Consider the following 19,909-nt stretch of genomic DNA (forward strand, 5'->3'; position numbering starts at 1 on the left):
TTTGTTTGTGTTTGTATAGAAGCTTGGCTTTTACTGATACTAATGCTGCAGCAAGTTAAGGTCTTGAATCCCAAGAAACTGGAAGTGGTTCTGCAAACTGATAGAAGTACACTTCAATTTGAACTCCGAGGGCTTCTGAAAAAGCTCTCCAAAGTAGTTGTGAAGGTGAGACTTCGAATTTTCTTTCTGAATAAGCCTCCGAAATGCTAATGTGTATTGCTGTTTTATGTCAGGGAATCAATTCCGTTGAACGGGCTATGATAAAGAAAACCGTGGAAAATGGAAAGGAAACTTTTGATTTGCTTGTAGAAGGGTATGTTTCTTGATGTTTAATTTGTTATTTTCCTTTTATAGGCTCAAAAATTATGATGAAAATATGTTATAATTCTGTTTGGATGCTTTCATTATTCAACATTCATTTTATGTTCCATTAGTGTTCCAGGCACCCAGTTGCCATACATACATGTATATATAGCATGTACAACTAAAAGTGCATTCATGGCATACAGCATTCAATATAGTGTTATTTAGATTATGTTGGTAAGTTGTTTTGCTATTGTTTTGACGTACAGGACTGGACTGCTATCTGTCATGGGCATTCAAGGAGTTAATGGGTGTAAAACTACGAGTAATCACGTTATTGAGGTATGGAAGACACTTGGAATCGAAGCTGCAAGAAAATCGATTATTGATGAGATGCAATTAACCATGTCAAGTCATGGAATAACCATAGACACACGTCACATGATGCTTTTGGCTGATTTAATGACATCCAAGGTAATTTCATTTTTCAGAATTTGATATTTGCTGGTATATGGTCTTTGAGACTGCAGTTGTCCAACTATGACCTTACTGCATGGCATCAATGCGGACAACTACTACCTAGTTGACCATCGTTGTCAACTATAATTTCTATTCAATAAGTTTCGCATTTTCTTTCAATTATATGCTCGTATTGGGCGAAGCTAACTTGTATACAATTTGTATGATTCATTTCATTATGAAGCAAGCTCACATTTATTTGTACATCCTAATATGCATGTGTGAGGAGAAAAACTGGAGTTTTGACCAAGAGGATAGAGTGAGAAAGTTGTCATATCACATAATCAATGAGCATTGGGAATTAATCTAAATTATCTGTTTTTTTTTTAAATCTTTCCAAGTTATGCAATTGTCAACCATGAAATATGGCAACCTTAAGTAAACTGCGTAGGCAATGAGTCAGGATGTTGTGGGCTCTCAAGCATATTGGGCCTAGAAAGAATAGTGGGCTGAAAACGAAATTAACGTACTAGAAGTAGGAACTGGAGGAGGGAAAATAAAAGGGGGAGAGTTGGTTGGGGAGATTCATTCAAGCACATTTTCAGAAATTGGCTAGCGGTTTCAATGGCAAGTGAATATTGTATGCTTTTTTATTTCCATGGCTGTGTAGAAATACTCGGATTGTTGAATCCATTTGTTCTCTTCTACATTCTGTTACTATATGTAACACCCTTTGACTTAAATGAAATTACAAAACCACAACTGAATAGATTGGAAAAAGGAATTCATTTTAATAAAAATTTGGAAAGATTTTCCCCGTAAAAGTAATTTGTCACTTTGGCTCATCTTCCACAATAATTTGAACTAAACTCAAAACATGAAAGTTATAGCTTTGTATTTACTAAAAATCACAGCTACTGCCACAATTTTTTCATATCGTTTTTGCGCTTCCATTACATATTTGGCTCAAGATCGACCTTCTATTATACTCATCCATTCTCATCTCTGTTCCATTCTATCACATTAATTACCATTCATACCATAACGTAAAGCCATAAACCATCATTCTATAATACTATAAATCATTAATAAAAGAAGAGCAACGATCGGCTATTAATAAATACTGTGATTTTTAGTTGTCTGGGAAATTAGTTTGCAGAACAGGCCTTCCTTTACTAGGTTTATTAGGTTTCGTTGACAACAAAGAATTTCTGACTGATATTTCCACAACTTTGGATTTTTAAACTTCATATTTTCACTTGATCAATCATGCATGATTTTCTTTTCAGGGTGAAGTCTTGGGAATAACAAGACATGGGGTGCAGAAAATGAAAGACAGTATACTAATGCTGGCTTCATTTGAAAGGACCGCAGATCTCCTTTTTAATGCTTCTGTGAATGGGAGGGTGGATAGGATTGAAGGAGTTAGTGAATGCATCATTGTGGGAACACCACCACAAGTTGGCACAGGAATGTTCAAAGTTAGGCAAAGGTATGCCTTCCAATGGGTTTGATAGTCATATGATGAAACTAATTATCGATGCATCAAACATACAATGACATCTATGTTGATTGACTTGTACCTAGTTGTGTACTTATTAATGTCAATCATTCTACTCATTTGTTGAGAACAAGCATATGATATCATTTTATTCTTGTTTCCTATGCAGTGTGCAGCCTGTGGAGTTAAGTTGTGGTTCTGATCCTATTATTAGCTAAATCGTCGAGGAGACTTATTGCGATGAGTTTATAACAATATATAGTTCTACAAAGTGTTGTGATAGTTCTTTATAAGAAGCACTGTGTATTTTTGTTACATATTTATTGAAATTCAGCAGTCAACATTTCTCACTAACCATAGCCAATCCCTTCCTACCTCATCGGTTCTTGTAGGATGCACATGCTGCAGTTTGTCATTTTTGTACAGAGTCCCCCACCTGCATGTCAAATAAATGAATCTGAAGGCTTGTAGCATTTGCCACAAGATGCATTTTAGCCTTGTTTTGGAGGTCTGAAGAGACTTCACCGTGCATTCCCGGGGCCGTGTAGGTAGGAGGGCTGATGTACATTTTCAATAAGATGAATCATTTTTCTTTCTACCAATGTTCATGTAAAGTACCAGTTTTGTCCCGCATTGATGAACAATAATGTAACGCCCGAAAACCCGAACAAACTAACCACATGCATGAATGAAAATTTATTTGAAATTATTTAAATGAGTGGTCTAGAAACATGTTTAAGTATTTGTATGATTTAATGATTATTTAATTGAATGTTATGAATGTGAACTGTTTGTAGTCTAATACGCGATTTACGGCAAAGACGAGAGAACCGGGGACGATTTTGATAAAGTTTTTACTTTTAAAAGTTACAAATAGAAACTCTATATTTAATAAGTCCAAATTAGGAAAGCGGCAATCTATTTATAGTAAGGGACGAACTTAATCGGTAACGAACTTTTATTAGGAAGTACGTTGATAGAAACGAGTGGAACCAAATATTTTCTTAATATTGTTGGGACTTTTTAATGGACAAATTAAGTATTTAATTAATTCTTTAATTGGGCTTAGATTAGCAAGGAATTAATTAATTAATTATGGCTCATTAGATAAACTAAAGCCCATTAAGAACTAATTAAATGGAATCTTACCCTATCACAAATCCTAATTCATGTCACTCACCTTGCAGCACACACAAAAACACACACTAGGACTCCTAGAGGTGTCCTAACCATAGGGCAGAGGAAGGAAGGAAAAATTCGCACCCCGTTCGTCTCTCGTAGCTTGTAAGAATAAAGGATCAAGCCATGTTTTCAAACCTTTTTTCAAGCACCATTCAATCCATATTATTGCATGTATGCTGATATGTGAAAAAATTATAAAAGTGATTGTTTTTAATCTCATTCATGTGTATCTCATGTTTCCATAAAAGATTGTTGATGTTTATTGAAAATTGATGAGGGAAGGATGCAAACCAAGGTATTCAAGGGCTGGTCTAGATGTTAGGAAGAGGATTGAAGGGACAAAAATGTGAACCAAACAGTCGCAAGGGGGCTGTGGTCCCTACACGCCAATCGCGTGCAGGCCGAGGGGAAGGGGGCACAGTTTTGGGGGATCAAATGGCCAGGGGGGTTGCATGGGACCCTAGCTGTGGTCTTGAAGGGAGGATAAGGGTCTTAGAAAGGTCTAGGGAAGGTTGGTTGGGTTGGTTGAGCGATGTAGCTGAAACACCACAAACATGCACATATTGTGCTTTTTTGATGCGTGGGGATTCTTAGGGCTGGGGTTGGTTTAAAGGCTCGTCCAGGGGCTAGAGATGTGCCTTAGGGACTTAGTGAGGGGCTGGTATGGGCCAAGGGGCGAGCCAAGGGTTGGGAAAGGAGTTGGTGTGCGAGGAAGCCAAGGTGAGCGTGAGGATATGTTTTACGTGTTGCTGGTCCGTGAGCTTCAGGGCCTTGAGCGTCGGGTCTGTGTCTAAAAGGGCCTGACCATGCTCTTATTTAGTGTCTAAGGAAGGGGTCTAGGGCCTGGTTCGAGGTCGTTTTGAGCCGTGGTCCGTTCGGGGTTGTAAATTGCCCGAACGTATCAAAATAGGAGCGAAGTGAGCCTAGGTTAAATTATAAATCCATGTTTTCGGTTTTTGGCTTGGGTTCTGGGACTTCCAGCAGCTTAAATCGTGCCTTAGGATGTTATTAAAGGTCTGGTCTCGGGTTGCTTCGAGTTGTAAGGGTAGTTTGGTAATTTGTTTAACCGAAAACGCAAAAAACGGTGGTAAACGATCCATCCGGTGAGTGAATTGAGTCGTTTTTGAAACGTAGGTCCTAAGATTGAATTTGTAGCAAGCTTCTGGGTATTTTTGGGGGGTTTTTAAAGTCTTAAAAATCGAGTCGTCTCCTTGAGTCAAAGTTTAAGGTCATCGGTGTATGTATAGCGTTGAATCTTGTGCGGTCGGTTCGAGGAAAGTCGAGGGCAGTTCGCAACTTCCTAAACAATTTCAAATCATGATAAATGTTAATTTTAGAAGTTTTAAAGTATATGTAGGATATATGCTATTTTTAAAAGTTTTAACTTATTTTGTACGTATATGCTAGCAATCTAGACGTATATGAATGATATAAAGCATATTTTTGGAAAATTTTAAAGAATATAGGAAGTTATAAATGTTTTATGAAATGATAAAGTAAAGAAAAATATTTTTTTGAGGAATGTGAATTAATTGTGACGAAAAATTAGTAAGGGATCCGTTGAAAACGGAAACGGTGAATTTGCAATGAAAAGGGAGTGAACCGTCGAAAATGAGGGCGGGAATCTCAATGATAATGTATATGTTGAGAAAGTGAACGGTGAAGTTATTTTTATGATAGTCGGTGGGATCGTCGAAAAAGTGAACGTTGAAACCGGTGGCCTAGTACTATGATTTATAGATTAATCAATCGAATGAATGTTGTCACTTTCGAGGATCGGACTTCACATAAAAAAGAATAATTTTAAATGAAAAATGTTCATATCCACGTATGATTTCAAAAGTTTCATGTTTGCATGAAAGAGACTATTTTTAGTAAAGGTAATTTTTATGGATGTGATTGTCTATGTATGTACTTGCTAAGTCAGGTTTGAGCAAGCTGAGTCATTAGACTCACTAAGTTTGAATGATTGCAAGTGATGATGATATTGAGGGAGGCGTTGACGCTTGAGTGGATCAAGTCCGACAGTACATTCTCGAGGGACTTTATTTTTCGCATTAGCTTGATAGTCAAAGTTTTAAAGATGTTGTTAATGATTTTATTAGAGATTTTTATGCCTTATTTTGAAGTTAGTATAATCATGTTAAAGTAAGGATTTAGAGATTTTTATCCACCGGAGATTTTAAATGTTAAACTATTTTATTTTATGAAAATATTAAGTTATTTTAAATGATGGAATTCGAAATTAAGTATGAAAAAAAATTCTAGTACTTTAAGTTTAAAAACGAGTTTTGGACGTTTCAAATAATCTGACAGTTTTGAGCATATAACCAGTTTGACATCATTTTTTTATTTGAAAAGCGCCACAAAATGTTGAAATAGTGGTGTTGCATGATTTTTGTCAAGCTTTAATTATAAGTAGAATATGATCCTGGATTGAAAATTTATTTTCATACTAAATATTGTAGTTAAAATAATCTAAATTTTAATTAGATAATCAAGTGACGATTTTGGCAATAAAATAATTAAAATATTTGTGTTGCCAAAGCATGTTCTTGTTCAACTCACTTGATGAATTATTTGAACAAAAGTGAAGAAAAGATCCTGAAGATATAATTTCAAATCGATCCATATTTTTCCTCAAGAAATAAAAAAAGTTGAAAATAAAACATGTTCTCAAACATCATTAATGTTCAAATGAAAAGAGAATCCGTCCTCGGATGTCGACGTATTCTTCTAATTGAAATCTCATGCTTTCGTATATAGCCTGAAATTTCTCTATTCTTTTCTCCTTCTCAAGTCTTCCAAAGTCCCCAACAACAATGTTCAAGCCATCTTTTGAACCTTAACCTCATAAGTGTTGGATGTTTTCAGGCCAGAAATAATGTGTAGGATTATTTGTATTCGAACCATCGGCGTTGAGGCTCTGATCGTCGATTTTTAATTTTCAACTTGTGTGAAACATTTCTTATCTCTTACTTTAAACAAATAATACTAGAATTTTTTTCATTATCTTCATAAAGACTGAACCATATCGAAATATAAATTCATATTTTAAATATAACGTATCGTATTTTTATACTACTTTAAAATTTGCGGAAAAATAAAAATTTTCTTAGATATGAAATAAACCTTCAAATTTCGATTAAAATAAAATGTTCATCCAAAAAAAAATTGCAATAAAAAGATCACAAATAAAGTTTGCTAAAAATACTTGTTCAAATAACGTGAAGAAATCTCGTAAAAGTCAGAGTATTAAAATCGTTATGCATAAAATCTTAAAACATTGGTGGTCCTCGGGTTTAGCCTCCTGCGCAGTCCAAGCCGGCTCATTGGTCCTCACCCCTCGTCTCCTCATACTCGCTCTCATCTGCATCGATTAAGTCTAGTGAGCCTAAAGACTCAACATGTATAAACTTGAGATAACAAATAATATGTAATAAAACCACATGTATCTTTAAAGTAGAGCGTACATACTTGAAACTTGAACGTAATAACATAAACATAGACGTGTCATCATCATAAAATATTTCATAAACACACTTGCATCATACATACTTGAATATACATAAACTTCATCATTTTGCGTAGAGATATGTTTCAAAGCAAGTGACCCGTAACATAATGCGTCTGATCAGACTAAACCACATTACTGGGCTGGCAGAGATGTCCACTACCACATACATGAGATTCACATACATGCTTTACCGGGTGGATTGGTCCCTGGTCATGCTTTACCGCTATCCAATCCTGATCTAAACCCGGTCATGCTTTACCGGGGTGGAGAGGTCTCGGCCACGTTCATCGACTTTCAAACCCGTTCATATTTGGTCACAAGACATTTAGCATACCTCAAAAATAAAACATTTTCTTTTGCACGTCGAACATACTTAAAAACGTCGAGGGCTTCGCTGGAATGCTCTGGACATGATGCCCTAACCAAAGCAGCAAAGATTCAGGAGATCCCAATGAAGCCTGCAACCAAAACTTGAGAAAACATGAAGAACATGCACAAATTTTCACAGCTTGAGCGGGTTTACGATAAAAATCATATCTCTCTCATTTCTTATCAGAAAATTACGAATTTATTGTCAAATCGAAGATAACACAGATTACTAAAAATCATGTGTTGAAAACATTTTCAGAAAACCAGCCTATAAGTCGCAGAATTCAAATTATCAGAGGGTGAAAAATTTCATGACACAGAAATTTCACAGCTTGAGCAGTCCCACAAAAATGATCATAGCTCACTCGTTTTTTGTCCAAAATTTACGAATTTACTGTCAAATCGAAGGTATCAAAAAGTAATACGTTTTATATGTTGAAAGTTTTCCAGAAAATTGACCGAATTTTTGCAGTAATCGAAATGACAACATACACGTTTTTAGATCTAAAATTTTTTATCCAAAAATCATTACAAACGTTTTTGTTCAAACCTTTTCATAACATACATAGATTTTCACGCATAATAAACATCACAACACATAATATGACGAGATCGATGGAAAAAACAAAAGAATATACACGCCTTTTGATATTTAAAACTCACGATAGCTTCGATTCCCAATTCCCATGGAAATCGATCACGCAAGCTCTCAACAAATCCTCCAAAATCTGAATCAATCGCTCAGACTGGCCATCTTTCTGAGGGTGAAATGCTGTACTGAATAGCAACTTCGTCCCCATGGCTGCATGTAAACTCTTCAAAAAGGATGATGTAAATCTCGGGTCCCTGTCAGACACAATAGAAACTGGGATCTCATGCAACCAGATTATCTCTTCGATAGAGAGCTGTGCATATTGAGTCATGGAGAAAGTCGTCTTCACCGGTAAAAAATGTGCTGACTTTGTAAGTCGATCCACTGTAACCCAAATGGCATTGGATGGACTGACCTTGGCAAACCAACAACGAAATCCATTGTGATATTCTCCCATTTCCACTCGGGGATAGGAAGCGGCTTAAGCATCCATGCTGGCCTCTGATGCTCTACCTTCACTTGCTGACAAGTGAGGCATTCAGACACAAATCGGCGGATGTCTCGCTCCATACCTGGCCACCAATACAAAATCTGTAAATCTCTGTACATCTTAGTGCCTCCTGAGTGGATAGAATACGGAGATGCATGTGCCTCTGTCAAAATATCCTCTCTGATCGAATCAACACTAGGCATCCCACATTCTCCCTCTATACTTCACAATACCATCGGATACTGTGTAGAGTACACTGTCCTTCGCTTCATCCTTCAGTATCCATTTCTGTAATTGCTCATCTGAAGGCTGACCTCCACGGATTCGGTCTAGCAAAGAAGACTGAACTGCCAGATTAGACAGCTTAGGAGCCCTGCCCTTAGGATAAACCTCTAAACCAAACCTCTGAATCTCTGACTGAAGAGATCTCTGCACTGACATCTGTGCTACGATTGCAACTTTTCTGCTCAAAGTATTTGCGACAACATTAGCTTTCCCCGGATGGTAGCTAATTTCGCAATCATAATCTTTCACTAACTCCAACCACCGTCTCTGTCTCATATTCAGCTCTTTTTGCGTGAAGAAATACTTGATACTCTTTTGATCAGTAAATATCTGGCATTTCTCGTCGTACAAATAATGTCTCCATATCTTTAACACAAAGACAACGACAGCTAACTCAAGATCATGAGTCGGATAATTATTCTCATGCACCTTCAACTATCTGGAGGCATAAGCTATAACCTGCCCATGCTGCATCAAAACTGCGCCTAAACCTAGCTTAGAAGCATCGGTGTATAGCACAAAATTGCCTTGTCCTGCTGGCATGGCTAGCACTGGCGCTGTAATAAAAGCTTGCTTCAAAGTATCGATGCTCTTCTGACATTCTCCACTCCATATGAATTTAGCATTCTTCTTAGTCAATGAAGTGAGTGGCACTGCAATCGAAGAAAATCCCTGAATAAATTTCCTGTAGTAGCCTGCTAAACCTAGGAAACTGCGGATCTCCGAAGCATTTTTCGGCTCAACCCATTCCTTAACTGCTGCTACCTTAGGCTGAATCCACCTCAATGCCACTGCTAGAAATTATATGACCCAAAATTGCTACTTTCTCCAACCAGAACTCACACTTACTAAATTTTGCAAACATCTTGCGACTCTGCAAGACTTGCAAAATTATACCCAAATTCTGACTGTGCTCCTCATGGCTCTTCGATTAGATAAGAATGTCTTCAATGAACACTATGATGAACTGATCTAGGTAGGGCTGAAATACTCGATTCATGAGGTCCATAAAAATTGCTGGAGCATTCGTCAGTCCAAACGACATCACTAAGAACTCATAGTGCCCATATCTGGTTCTGAAGGCTGTCTTATGAACAACGACATCTCTTACTTTCAGCTGGTAATACCCTGATCGGAGATATATTTTAGAGAACATTGTAGCTCCTTGCAACTGATCGAATAAATCCTCGATCCTTGGTAGTGAATATTTATTCTTGATCGTCACCTTGTTCAACTCTCGGTAATCGATACACAGCCTCATGCTCTCATCTCTCGGTAATCGATACACAGCCTCATGCTTTCATCTTTCTTCTTTACAAAGAGTACTGGTGCGCTCCATAGTGAGAAACTAGGACGAATAAACTTGTCACGGCCCAGCCCACTTGTGATATTGTCCGCTTTGGCCGAAGGGCCTCACGGCTTTAAAATGCGTTGCATCGTGCGGCGCCACTCACACTGGCTCTAATACAAAATTTCACGGCCCAGCCCACTTGTGATATTGTCCGCTTTGCCCAAGGGCCTCACGGCTTTAAAACGCGTCGCATCATGCTATGCCACTCACACTGGCTCTGATATCAAATGTCACGGTCCAGCCCACTTGTGATATTTTTCGCTTTGGCCCAAGGGCCTCACGGCTTTAAAACACGTCACATCATGCGACGCCACTCACACTGGCTCTGATACCAGATGTCACGGCCCAGCCCACTTGTGATATTGTCCGCTTTGGCCCAAGGGCCTCACAGCTTTAAAACACGTCATATCGTGCGGCGCCACTCGTACTGACTCTGATACCAAATGTCACGGCCCAGCCCACTTGTGATATTGTCCACTTTGGCCCAAGGGCCTCACGGCTTTAAAATACGTCACATCATGCGGCGCCACTCACACTGGCTCTGATAGCAAATGTCACGGCTCAGACCACTTGTGAAATCCCTTGGGCCAAAGCGGACAACATCATAAGTGGGCTGGGCCGTGACATTTGCTATCAGAGCCAGTGTGAGTGGCGCCACATGATGTAACGCGTTTTAAAGCCGTGAGGCCCTTGGGCCAAATTGGACAATATCACAAGTGGGCTGGGCCGTGACATTTGGTATCAGAGCCAGTGTGAGTGGCGCCGCATGATGTGACGCATTTTAAAGCCGTGAGGCCCTAGGGCCAAAGCGGAAAATATCACAAGTGGGCCGAGCCGTGACATTTGGTATCAGAGCCAGTGTGAGTGGCGCCGCACGATGAGACGCGTTTTAAAGCCGTGAGGCCCTGTGGCCAAAGCGGACAATATCACTAGTGGGTTGGGCCGTGAAATTTTGTATCAGAGCCAGTGTGAGTGGCGGCGCACGATGCGACGCATTTTAAAGCCGTGAGGCCCTTGGGCCAAAGCGGACAATATCACAAGTATGCTGGGCCGTGAAATTTGATATCAGAGCCAGTGTGAGTGGCGCCGCACGATGTGACGCGTTTTAAAGTCTTGAGGCCCTTGAGGCCAAAGCGGACAATATTACAAGTGGGCTGGGCCGTGACATTTGGTATCAAAGCCAGTGTGAGTGGAGCCGCACGATGTGACGCAGTTTTAAAGCCGTGAGGCCCTTGGGCAAAAGCGAACAATATCACAAGTGGGCTAGGCCGAGATATTTGGTATCAGAGCCAATGTGAGTGGCACCGCACGATGTGACGCATTTTAAATCTGTGAAGCCTCTGGACAAAGTGGACAATATCATAAGTGAGCTGGGCCCTGACATTTGGTATCAGAGCCAGTGTGAGTGGCGCCGCACGATGAGACGCGTTTTAAAGCCGTGAGGCCCTTGGGCCAAAGCGAACAATATCACAATTTGGCTGGGCCGTGACATTTGGTATCAGAGCCAGTGTGAGTGGTGCGGCACGATGAGACCCGTTTTAAAGCCGTGAGGCCCTTGGGCCAAAACGGGCAATATCACAAGTGAGCTGGGCCGTGACATTTGGTATCAGAGCCGGTGTGAGTGGCGCCGCACGATGCGAAGCCTTTTAAAGCCGTGAGGCCCTTGGGCCAAAGCGGTTAATATCACAGGTGGGCTAGGCCGTGACATTTGATATCAAAGACAGTGCGAGTGGCGCCGTACGATGTGACGCGTTTTAAAGCCGTGAGGCCCTTGGGCCAAAGCGGACAATATCCCAAGTGGGCTGGGCCGTGACATTTGGTATCAGAGCAAGTAAGAGTGGCGCCGCACGATGTGACTTGTTTTAAAGTCGTGAGGCCCTTGGGGTCAAAGCGGACAATATCACAAGTGGGCTGGGCCGTGAAATGTGGTATCAAAGCCAGTGTGAGTGGCGCCGCACGACGTGATGCGTTTTAAAGCCGTGAGGCCCCTGGCCAAAGCGGACAATATCACAAGTGGGATGGGCCGTGACATTTGGTATCAGAGCCAGTGTGAGTGGCCTCGCACGATGTGACGCGTTTTAAAGCCGTGTGGCCCTTGGGCCAAAGCGAACAATATCACAAGTGGGCTGGGCAGTGACAGTTAGTATCAGAGCCAGTGTGAGTGGCGCCGCACGATGTGACGCGTTTTAAAGCCGTGAGGCCCTAGGGCCAAAGCAGACAATATCACAAGTGGGCTGGACCGTGACATTTGGTATCAGAGCCAGTGTGAGTGGCCCCGCACGATGCGACACGTTTTAAAGCCTTGAGGCACTTGGGCCAAAGCGGACAATATCACAAGTGGGCTGGGTCGTGACATTTGGTATCAGAGCCAGCGTGAGTGGCGCCGCACGATGCGATGCGTTTTAAAGCTTTCAGGCCCTTGGGCCAAAACGGAAAATATCACAAGTGTGCTGGGCTGTGACATTTGGTATCAGAGCCATTGTGAGTGGCTTCGCACGTTGTGACGCGTTTTTAATCCATGAAGCATCTTGACAAAGCGGAAAATATTACAAGTGGGCTGGACCGTGACATTTGGTATCAGAGCCAGTGTGAGTGGCGCCACACGATGTGATGCGTTTTTAAGCCGTGAGGCCCTTGGTCCAAAGCGGACAATATCACAAGTGGGCTGGACAGTGAAATTTGGTATCAGAGCCAGTGTGAGTGGCGCCGCACGATGTGACGCGTTTTAAAGTCGTGAGGCCCTTGGGGCCAAAGCGGACAATATTACAAGTGGGCTGGGCCGTGAAATTTGGTATCAAAGCCAGTGTGAGTGGAGCCGCACGATGTGACGCGTTTTAAAGCCGTGTGGCCCTTGGGCCAAAGCAGACAATATCACAAGTGGGCTGAGCCGTGACATTTGGTATCAGAGCCAGTGTGAGTAGCACCGCACGATGTGACGCATTTTAAATCTGTGAAGCCTCTGGCCAAAGCGGACAATATCACAAGTGGGGTGGGCCGTGACATTTGGTATCAGAGCCAGTGTGAGTGGCGCCGCACGTTGTGACATGTTTTAAAGCCGTGTGGCCCTTGGGCAAAAGCGGACAATATCACAAGTGGGCTGGGCAGTGACAGTTTGTATCAGAGCCAGTGTGAGTGGCGCCGCATGATGTGACGTGTTTTAAAGCCGTGAGGCCCTTGGGCCAAAGCGGAAAATATCACAAGTGGGCTGGACCGTGACATTTGATATCAGAGCCAGTGTGAGTGGCGCCGCACGATGTGACGCATTTTAAAGCCGTGAGGCCCTTGAGCCAAAGTGGAAAATATCATAAGTGGGCTAGGCCGTGACATTTGGTATCAGAGCCAGTGTGAGTGGCGCCGCACGATGTGACACGTTTTAAAGCCGTGAGGCCCTTGGGCCAAAGCGGAAAATATCACAAGTGGGCTGGGCCGTGTTATTTGGTATCAGAGCCAGTGTGAGTGGCGCCGCACGATGTGACGCGTTTTAAAGCCGTGAGGCCCTTGGACCAAAGCGGACAATTTCACAAGTGGGCTGGGCCGTAACATTTGGTATCAGAGCCAGTGTGAGTGGCGTTGCACGATTCGACGCGTTTTAAAGCCTTAAGGCCCTTGGGCTAAAGCGGACAATATCACAAGTGGGCTGGGCTGTGACATTTGTTATCAGAGCCATTGTGAGTGGCGTCGCACGTTGTGACGCGTTTTTTATCCATGAAGCATCTGGCCAAAGCGGACAATATTACAATTGGGCTGGGCCGTGATATTTGGTATCAGAGCCAGTGTGAGTGGCGCCACACGATGTGATGCGTTTTTAAGCCGTGAGGCCCTTGGGCCAAAGCGGACAATATCACAAGTGGGCTGGACAGTGAAATTTGGTATCAGAGCCAGTGTGAGTGGCGCCGCACGATGTGACGCATTTTAAAGCCGTGAGGCCCTTGGGCCAAAGCGGACAATATCACAAATGGGCTGGGCCGTGACATTTGGTATCAGAGCCAGTGTGAGTGGCGCCGCACTATGCGACGGGTTTTAAGGCCGTGAGGCCCTTGGGCCAAAACGTAAAATATCACAAGTGGGCTGGGCCGTGACATTTGGTATCAGAGCCAGTGTGAGTGGCGCCGCACGATGTGACTCGTTTTAAAGCCATGAGGCCCTTGGGCCAAAGCAGACAATATCACAAGTGTGCTGGGCCGTGACATTTGGTATCAAAGCCAGTATGAGTGGCGCCGCACGATGCGACGCGTTTTAAAGCCTTAAGGCCTTTGGGCCAAAGCGGACAATATCACAAGTGTGCTAGGCCGTGACAAAATTCCTTGTCAAGAAGCTCCTGAATCTGCTGTTTGAGCTCTTACATCTTAGCTAGAGCTAATCGGTATAGTGCCTTAGAGATTGGCACAGTGCCTGGTACAAGTTCAATGGCGAACACCACCTCTCTCTCTGGTGGAAGGCCGGTGACATCATTAAGAAAAACGTCAGGAAAGTCTCTGACTACTGGTACTTCATATATCGATGGATTGGGTACGTCAGGAGCGGAAACGATGCTGGCCAAGAAAGCTTGACAGCCCTTATGAATCTCCGTGCTTGCATGCAAGAGATCATGCGAGGGAAACTCCTCCATCTATCTGGCTCAAAGAGGAACTGCTCCATGGCCAATGGTCTTACCAACACCGATCTTTTCTGAAAATCAATAAGAACTTTGTTCTTCGTCAGCCAGTCCATTACCAAGATGATATCAAATTCTGGCATCGGCAACACAATCAGATCGGCATACACTAGGTGACCCTGCAGTTCAAGATCAATGTCTCTGATCACGCTAGTAGCTGATAATTCTTCCCCTGATGGAACCGTCACTGAATAGCTCACGTCGAGTCCAATAGAATTGACATCCAGATGATTAGCGAACGTCCCAGAAATAAAAGAGTGAGTGGCCCCGAAATCTATCAAGGCCTTTGTGGCGATTCTCTTTATGAAAATATTTCCTGAGAGACGTTAGCACAACACAAAAAACTTATATCCAAAAATTCTAGTCTTAACCTCATGCATAGTAGAAATTCTCTACCTAAGTCACCAAAATACTATCTAGCACACTAATAATCCCAAATAAAAATTTGAAACATGCATAGAAAAGATAATGCGATGTTCAATAAAATAAGTTACCAGTCAACAGGATCGTGTCTGGGTTCGCCTTCTCTGCCTGCATGGCGAACACTCTACCCTGGGTCGGCTGCCTTCGCTGTGGGCAGTCCTTCAGCACATGATCGCTGGCTCTGCATTTGAAGCATTTTTCTGATCCCCATAAACACTGTCCTGGATGTTGGCGGTTGCACTTCGGGCACACCGGATGCTCTACCGGCCTCTGAGGAGCCTTCTGCTGAGGGATAAGACCCTTGTCTTTCGGCGGTCCCTGAAATGGCCTCTTCCCCTGTTGTCCCTAGAAAGGCCTCTTGAACCGAGGTCGCTACTGTTGCTGCTGCTGAGGTTCCTGATAGGGCCTCTTGCCCTGTCTGTCACTCTCGATGTCCCTTTGGCCCTGTTCTTCCGCCAAGGCTCTAGACACAGCCATTACATAGGTAGTAGGACCAACAACTCTCACATCACGGCGCAAGATCGGCCGCAAACCATCCATAAAATGCCTCAGCTTCTCACGGGCATCATTTGCAATTAGGGGCACAAAGTGACACCCCCTCTCAAACTTCATGACAAAATCTGCAACGTTATTGTCTCTCTGTCGTAGCCTCATGAACTCCCTGGTCAGTCTGGATCGTACTTACTCAGTGAAGTACTTGGAGTAAAATAACTCCTTAAAGCCATCACAAGTCAGTGTTTGTAGGTTCACTGACATAGATGCGCTCTACCACCACAATCTGGCGTCTCCTGTCAGTAGAAAAGTGGCACACCTGACCCGATGATAGCCGAGGGATGGATTAAGTCCATCGAGGTAATTTTTACGTTCATGGAGCCAACTGTAACATACCGTACTTTTAAACTATTTAAAATTTACGGAAAAATAAGAAATAAACCTTCAATTTTCGATTAACATAAACTGTTCATCCAAAAATATTTGCAATAAAAAGATCACGAATAAAGTTTGCTAAAAAAATATACTTGTTTAAACATCTTAAACACATCTCATGAAAATCAGGGTATTTGAACATGTATAAAGTCTTAAAACATGGGCGGTCCTAGGGATTAGCCTCCTGCGCAGTCCAATCCGGCTCATTGGTCCCCACCCCTCGTCTCCTCTTACTCGTCCTTACCTGCATCGATCAAGTCTAGTGAGTCTAAAGACTCAACAAGTATAAACTGGGCATAACAAGTAATACCTAATAAAATCACATGCATATTTAAACTAGGACGTACATACTTGAAACTTGAACGTTATAACATAAACATAGATGTACCATCATCATAAAACTTTTCATAAACATATTTGCATCATACATACTTGAACATGCATGACTTCATTATTTTGTGTAGAGATATGGTTCAAAGCAAGTGATCCATACATAATTGCGCCTGATCAGACTAAACCACAGTACTGGGCTGGCAAGGAAAATCCACTACCACATACATGAGATCCCCGGTCATTCTTTACCGGGTGAAGCAAGTGACCCATACATAAATGCGTCTGATCAGACTAAACCACAGTACTGGGCTGGCAGGGATGTCCATTACCACATACATTAGATCCCCGGTCATATTTTACCGGGTGGATTGATCCTTGGTCATGCTTTACCGCTTTCCAATCCTAATCTAAACCCCGTCATGCTTTACCAAGGTGGAGAGGTCATCGGCCACGTTCACCGACTTCCAAACCCGTTCATATTTGGTCACAAGACATTTAACATACCTCAAAAATAAAACATTTTCTTTTGCACGTCGAACATATTTAAAAACGTCAAGAGCTTCGTTGGAACGCTCTGGACATGCTGCCTTAACCAAAGCAGCAAAGATTCAGGTGATCCCAACGAAGCCTGCAACCAAAACTTGATAAAACCTGAAGAACATGCACAGATTTTCACAGCTTGAGCGGGTTTACGATAAAAATCATATCTCTCTCATTTCTTATCAAAAACTTACAAATTTACTGTCAAATCGAAGATAACACAGAGTACTAAAAATCATACGTTGAAAACATTTCTAGAAAACCAACCTATAAGTCGCAGAATTTGAATTGTCAGAGGGTGATAGATTTTAAGACACAAAAATTTCACAGCTTGAGCAGTCCCACAAAAATGATCATAACTCACTCGTTATTTGTCCAAAAATTACGAATTTACTGTCAAATCGAAGGTATCAAAAATTAATACGTTTTATATGTTGAAAGTTTTCCAGAAAATCGACCGAATTTTTGCAGTAATCAAAAAATGACAGCAGACACGTTTTTAGATCTAAATATTTTGATCCAAAAATCATTTCAAACGTTTTTGCTCAAACTTTTTCACAACATACATGGATTTTCACGCACAATAAACATCACAACACATAATATGACGATATCAATACAGAAACAAAAAAATATACATGCCTTTTGATATTTAAAACTCACGATACGGCGAATAACGAAGCTGGTGCGATGCGAGAAGCGATCCGACGACTAGAAGCACAGTTTTCTGCTGCTAAAATCACGAGTGATGGCTGAAATTTTTTTGAAGGTAAAGATGGTTGCTGATGTTGCACTAAGAACCCTAGGTCTTTCTTCTCAAAATAATGAAACAATAAAACACAAATGAAATGTGTATGTGTGTGTTGAGGTGTAGCCGTGGGTGGGTGTGTTTATTAGTGTTAACGTGTGTGTGAGTGTTAATTAGGGGTAATTAAGGCTAATTAGGTTAATTAAGTAACTAATAACCAATACATGATAATTAGAATGCTAATAATCCAAATTTAATAAAATACACATGTCTCAAATTCAAAGTTTTTAAAAAAATCTCTAGCAAATCAACTTAATATTTTGAAAGGCTTAAAATCACCTAATAATTAAATTAGACTTTAAAATGCTAAAATTAAATAAATCATTTAAAATGACCCAATCCTAATTGAAAAAAAATACCACATTTTAAAATTGCCAAAATAGTCGCCGATCTCTTTTCCTCGATCTCGCATCGAATAATCGCCTGAAACATGAAACTTAAGAAAACATTTTAACGTGCTTCACAGAAACATAATTAATTTAAAAAAATGCAAATTCATAAATCATGCATTTCTAAAAATCAATTTAAACTTAAATAAAAAATTTAACAATTTAAATAAATGCATGAGTTTTACATGTACTGATTTTGGGCTCTACAATAAAAAAATAGAATTTGCCATAAAAATCCATAAATCGTCAATCATAAAAGAATACGTCAATCATATGAAATCCATCATCTAAACTTTCAAAAATGAAACATAAATCTCTCTTTAAAATAATCCTCAAAATCTTAATCAAAATTTTGATTATCATAATATTGCGGAAAGTGTAAGGTCTTCGGAAGTGTACTGCCATGCCCGATCCACTCAAGCGTCCGAGCTTCTTTCAACATCATCCTCACCTGCGATCATTCAAATCTAGCGAATCTAACAGCTCAGCACGTCCAAACCATACGTAACGAATAATACATATACAGACACATGCATAAAATAAGTTGACATAAAAAATCCTAACATTTAAACATTTTCGTAAGTCGTTTAAGCACATAATATCATAAATCATTTCCTCATCATAAATTATTTCAGTGAAGTTTGATCCTTGAACGTGACTATCCTTTATCCTCTGTTCGATTGATCAATCTATAATTCATGATACCTGGCGGCGGAACATTAGCAACTATCGTCACTGGGCCGTGGCCTAAAATAAAGTAAGTTCACTACCTCTTCTTAAGACTGATCTCCCACAAATTCTCTGACTCACAGTCAATTCAAATTCTTCAAAATATTTTTGATTTCCTCTTATAACATATCATATCCTAAAAAAATCGTAAAATAAGTATTTTCGGGAAAATCGCTCAACTGTAACATTTTATCGTAAACATATCATAAATTCACCATAATCATTTTAAAAATCAATTGACATATATTATGACCCCTCGGGAGACTGCCAAGATATTATAACTACCTGGGGACGTAAAATGATTATTTTACCCCTGGACCCCAACATCCCGTTTTTGACTTTTTCCTACGTTTCTTGACTCGAGCCTATCCCGAACCATTATATAACCTTATTTTTGACTTCTACTAATTTTATTCAACGTAAACTCGCGCCCTTAGATTTATTCAACTTAATCGCTAAAACGAAATTCCAGTGGTAGCCCGAACACTCCCAGGACATTCGAACTACCCGGGGACGTAAAATGATCATTTTATCCCTGGACCCAAACTAACCGTTTTTGAAACATCTGCTTATTTAAAATGTGAAAAAATTATTTTTTTTAAAGGCTCACATTCGAAAATCCCATTCAAATATTTTGCATGTATGCGCTCCACTGAAAATATATCATTTAAAAATAATCGTAAATTTTTTACAGTAAAACTAGAGCAATTTAAAATGACCAAGCTCATCCAACAAAATATGCGTAAACATAAAGGAGTAAAAATCCTGAAAATCAACCGTGTATAAAATCCAGTGTATAAAAATGCTCATGCTCTCTCGAAACCCATAAAAACATAATGTGCGGAAGAAATGTGGCCCTCGGGTCGTGCACAAGAAACTAACAATCAAGAGGAAACTGATTGTTAGTGATGGTGAATCGGATAAAACACCATCTCCGAAAATTGTGAAGAAGCCAAGGTCTCAGAAGACCAAATCAATTGCTGTTGAAGTCATTCCAGCTGAAAAGCTGATGCCAACTGGAGCTGAACCACCTCTAACTTCTATACTTATTCAGGCA

At 40.8% G+C, this 19,909-nt stretch overlaps 1 protein-coding gene across 1 annotated transcript in view; it reads left to right on the plus strand.

Moving 5' to 3' along the window:
* Positions 1-2,955, plus strand: part of LOC142519636 (DNA-directed RNA polymerase III subunit 1-like) — a 72,146-nt gene extending 69,191 nt beyond the window's left edge. Inside the window, 5 exon segments of the mRNA XM_075622673.1 lie at positions 52-165; positions 234-313; positions 573-777; positions 2,052-2,254; positions 2,433-2,955. Of these exon segments, the coding sequence (XP_075478788.1) occupies positions 52-165; positions 234-313; positions 573-777; positions 2,052-2,254; positions 2,433-2,481 (651 nt within the window). The 3' untranslated portion in view covers positions 2,482-2,955.
* The last annotated feature ends 16,954 nt before the right edge of the window (positions 2,956-19,909 follow it).

This window comes from Primulina tabacum, chromosome 11 (genome assembly GCF_025594145.1).
Source record: "Primulina tabacum isolate GXHZ01 chromosome 11, ASM2559414v2, whole genome shotgun sequence".
Classification (NCBI taxonomy): domain Eukaryota; kingdom Viridiplantae; phylum Streptophyta; class Magnoliopsida; order Lamiales; family Gesneriaceae; genus Primulina; species Primulina tabacum.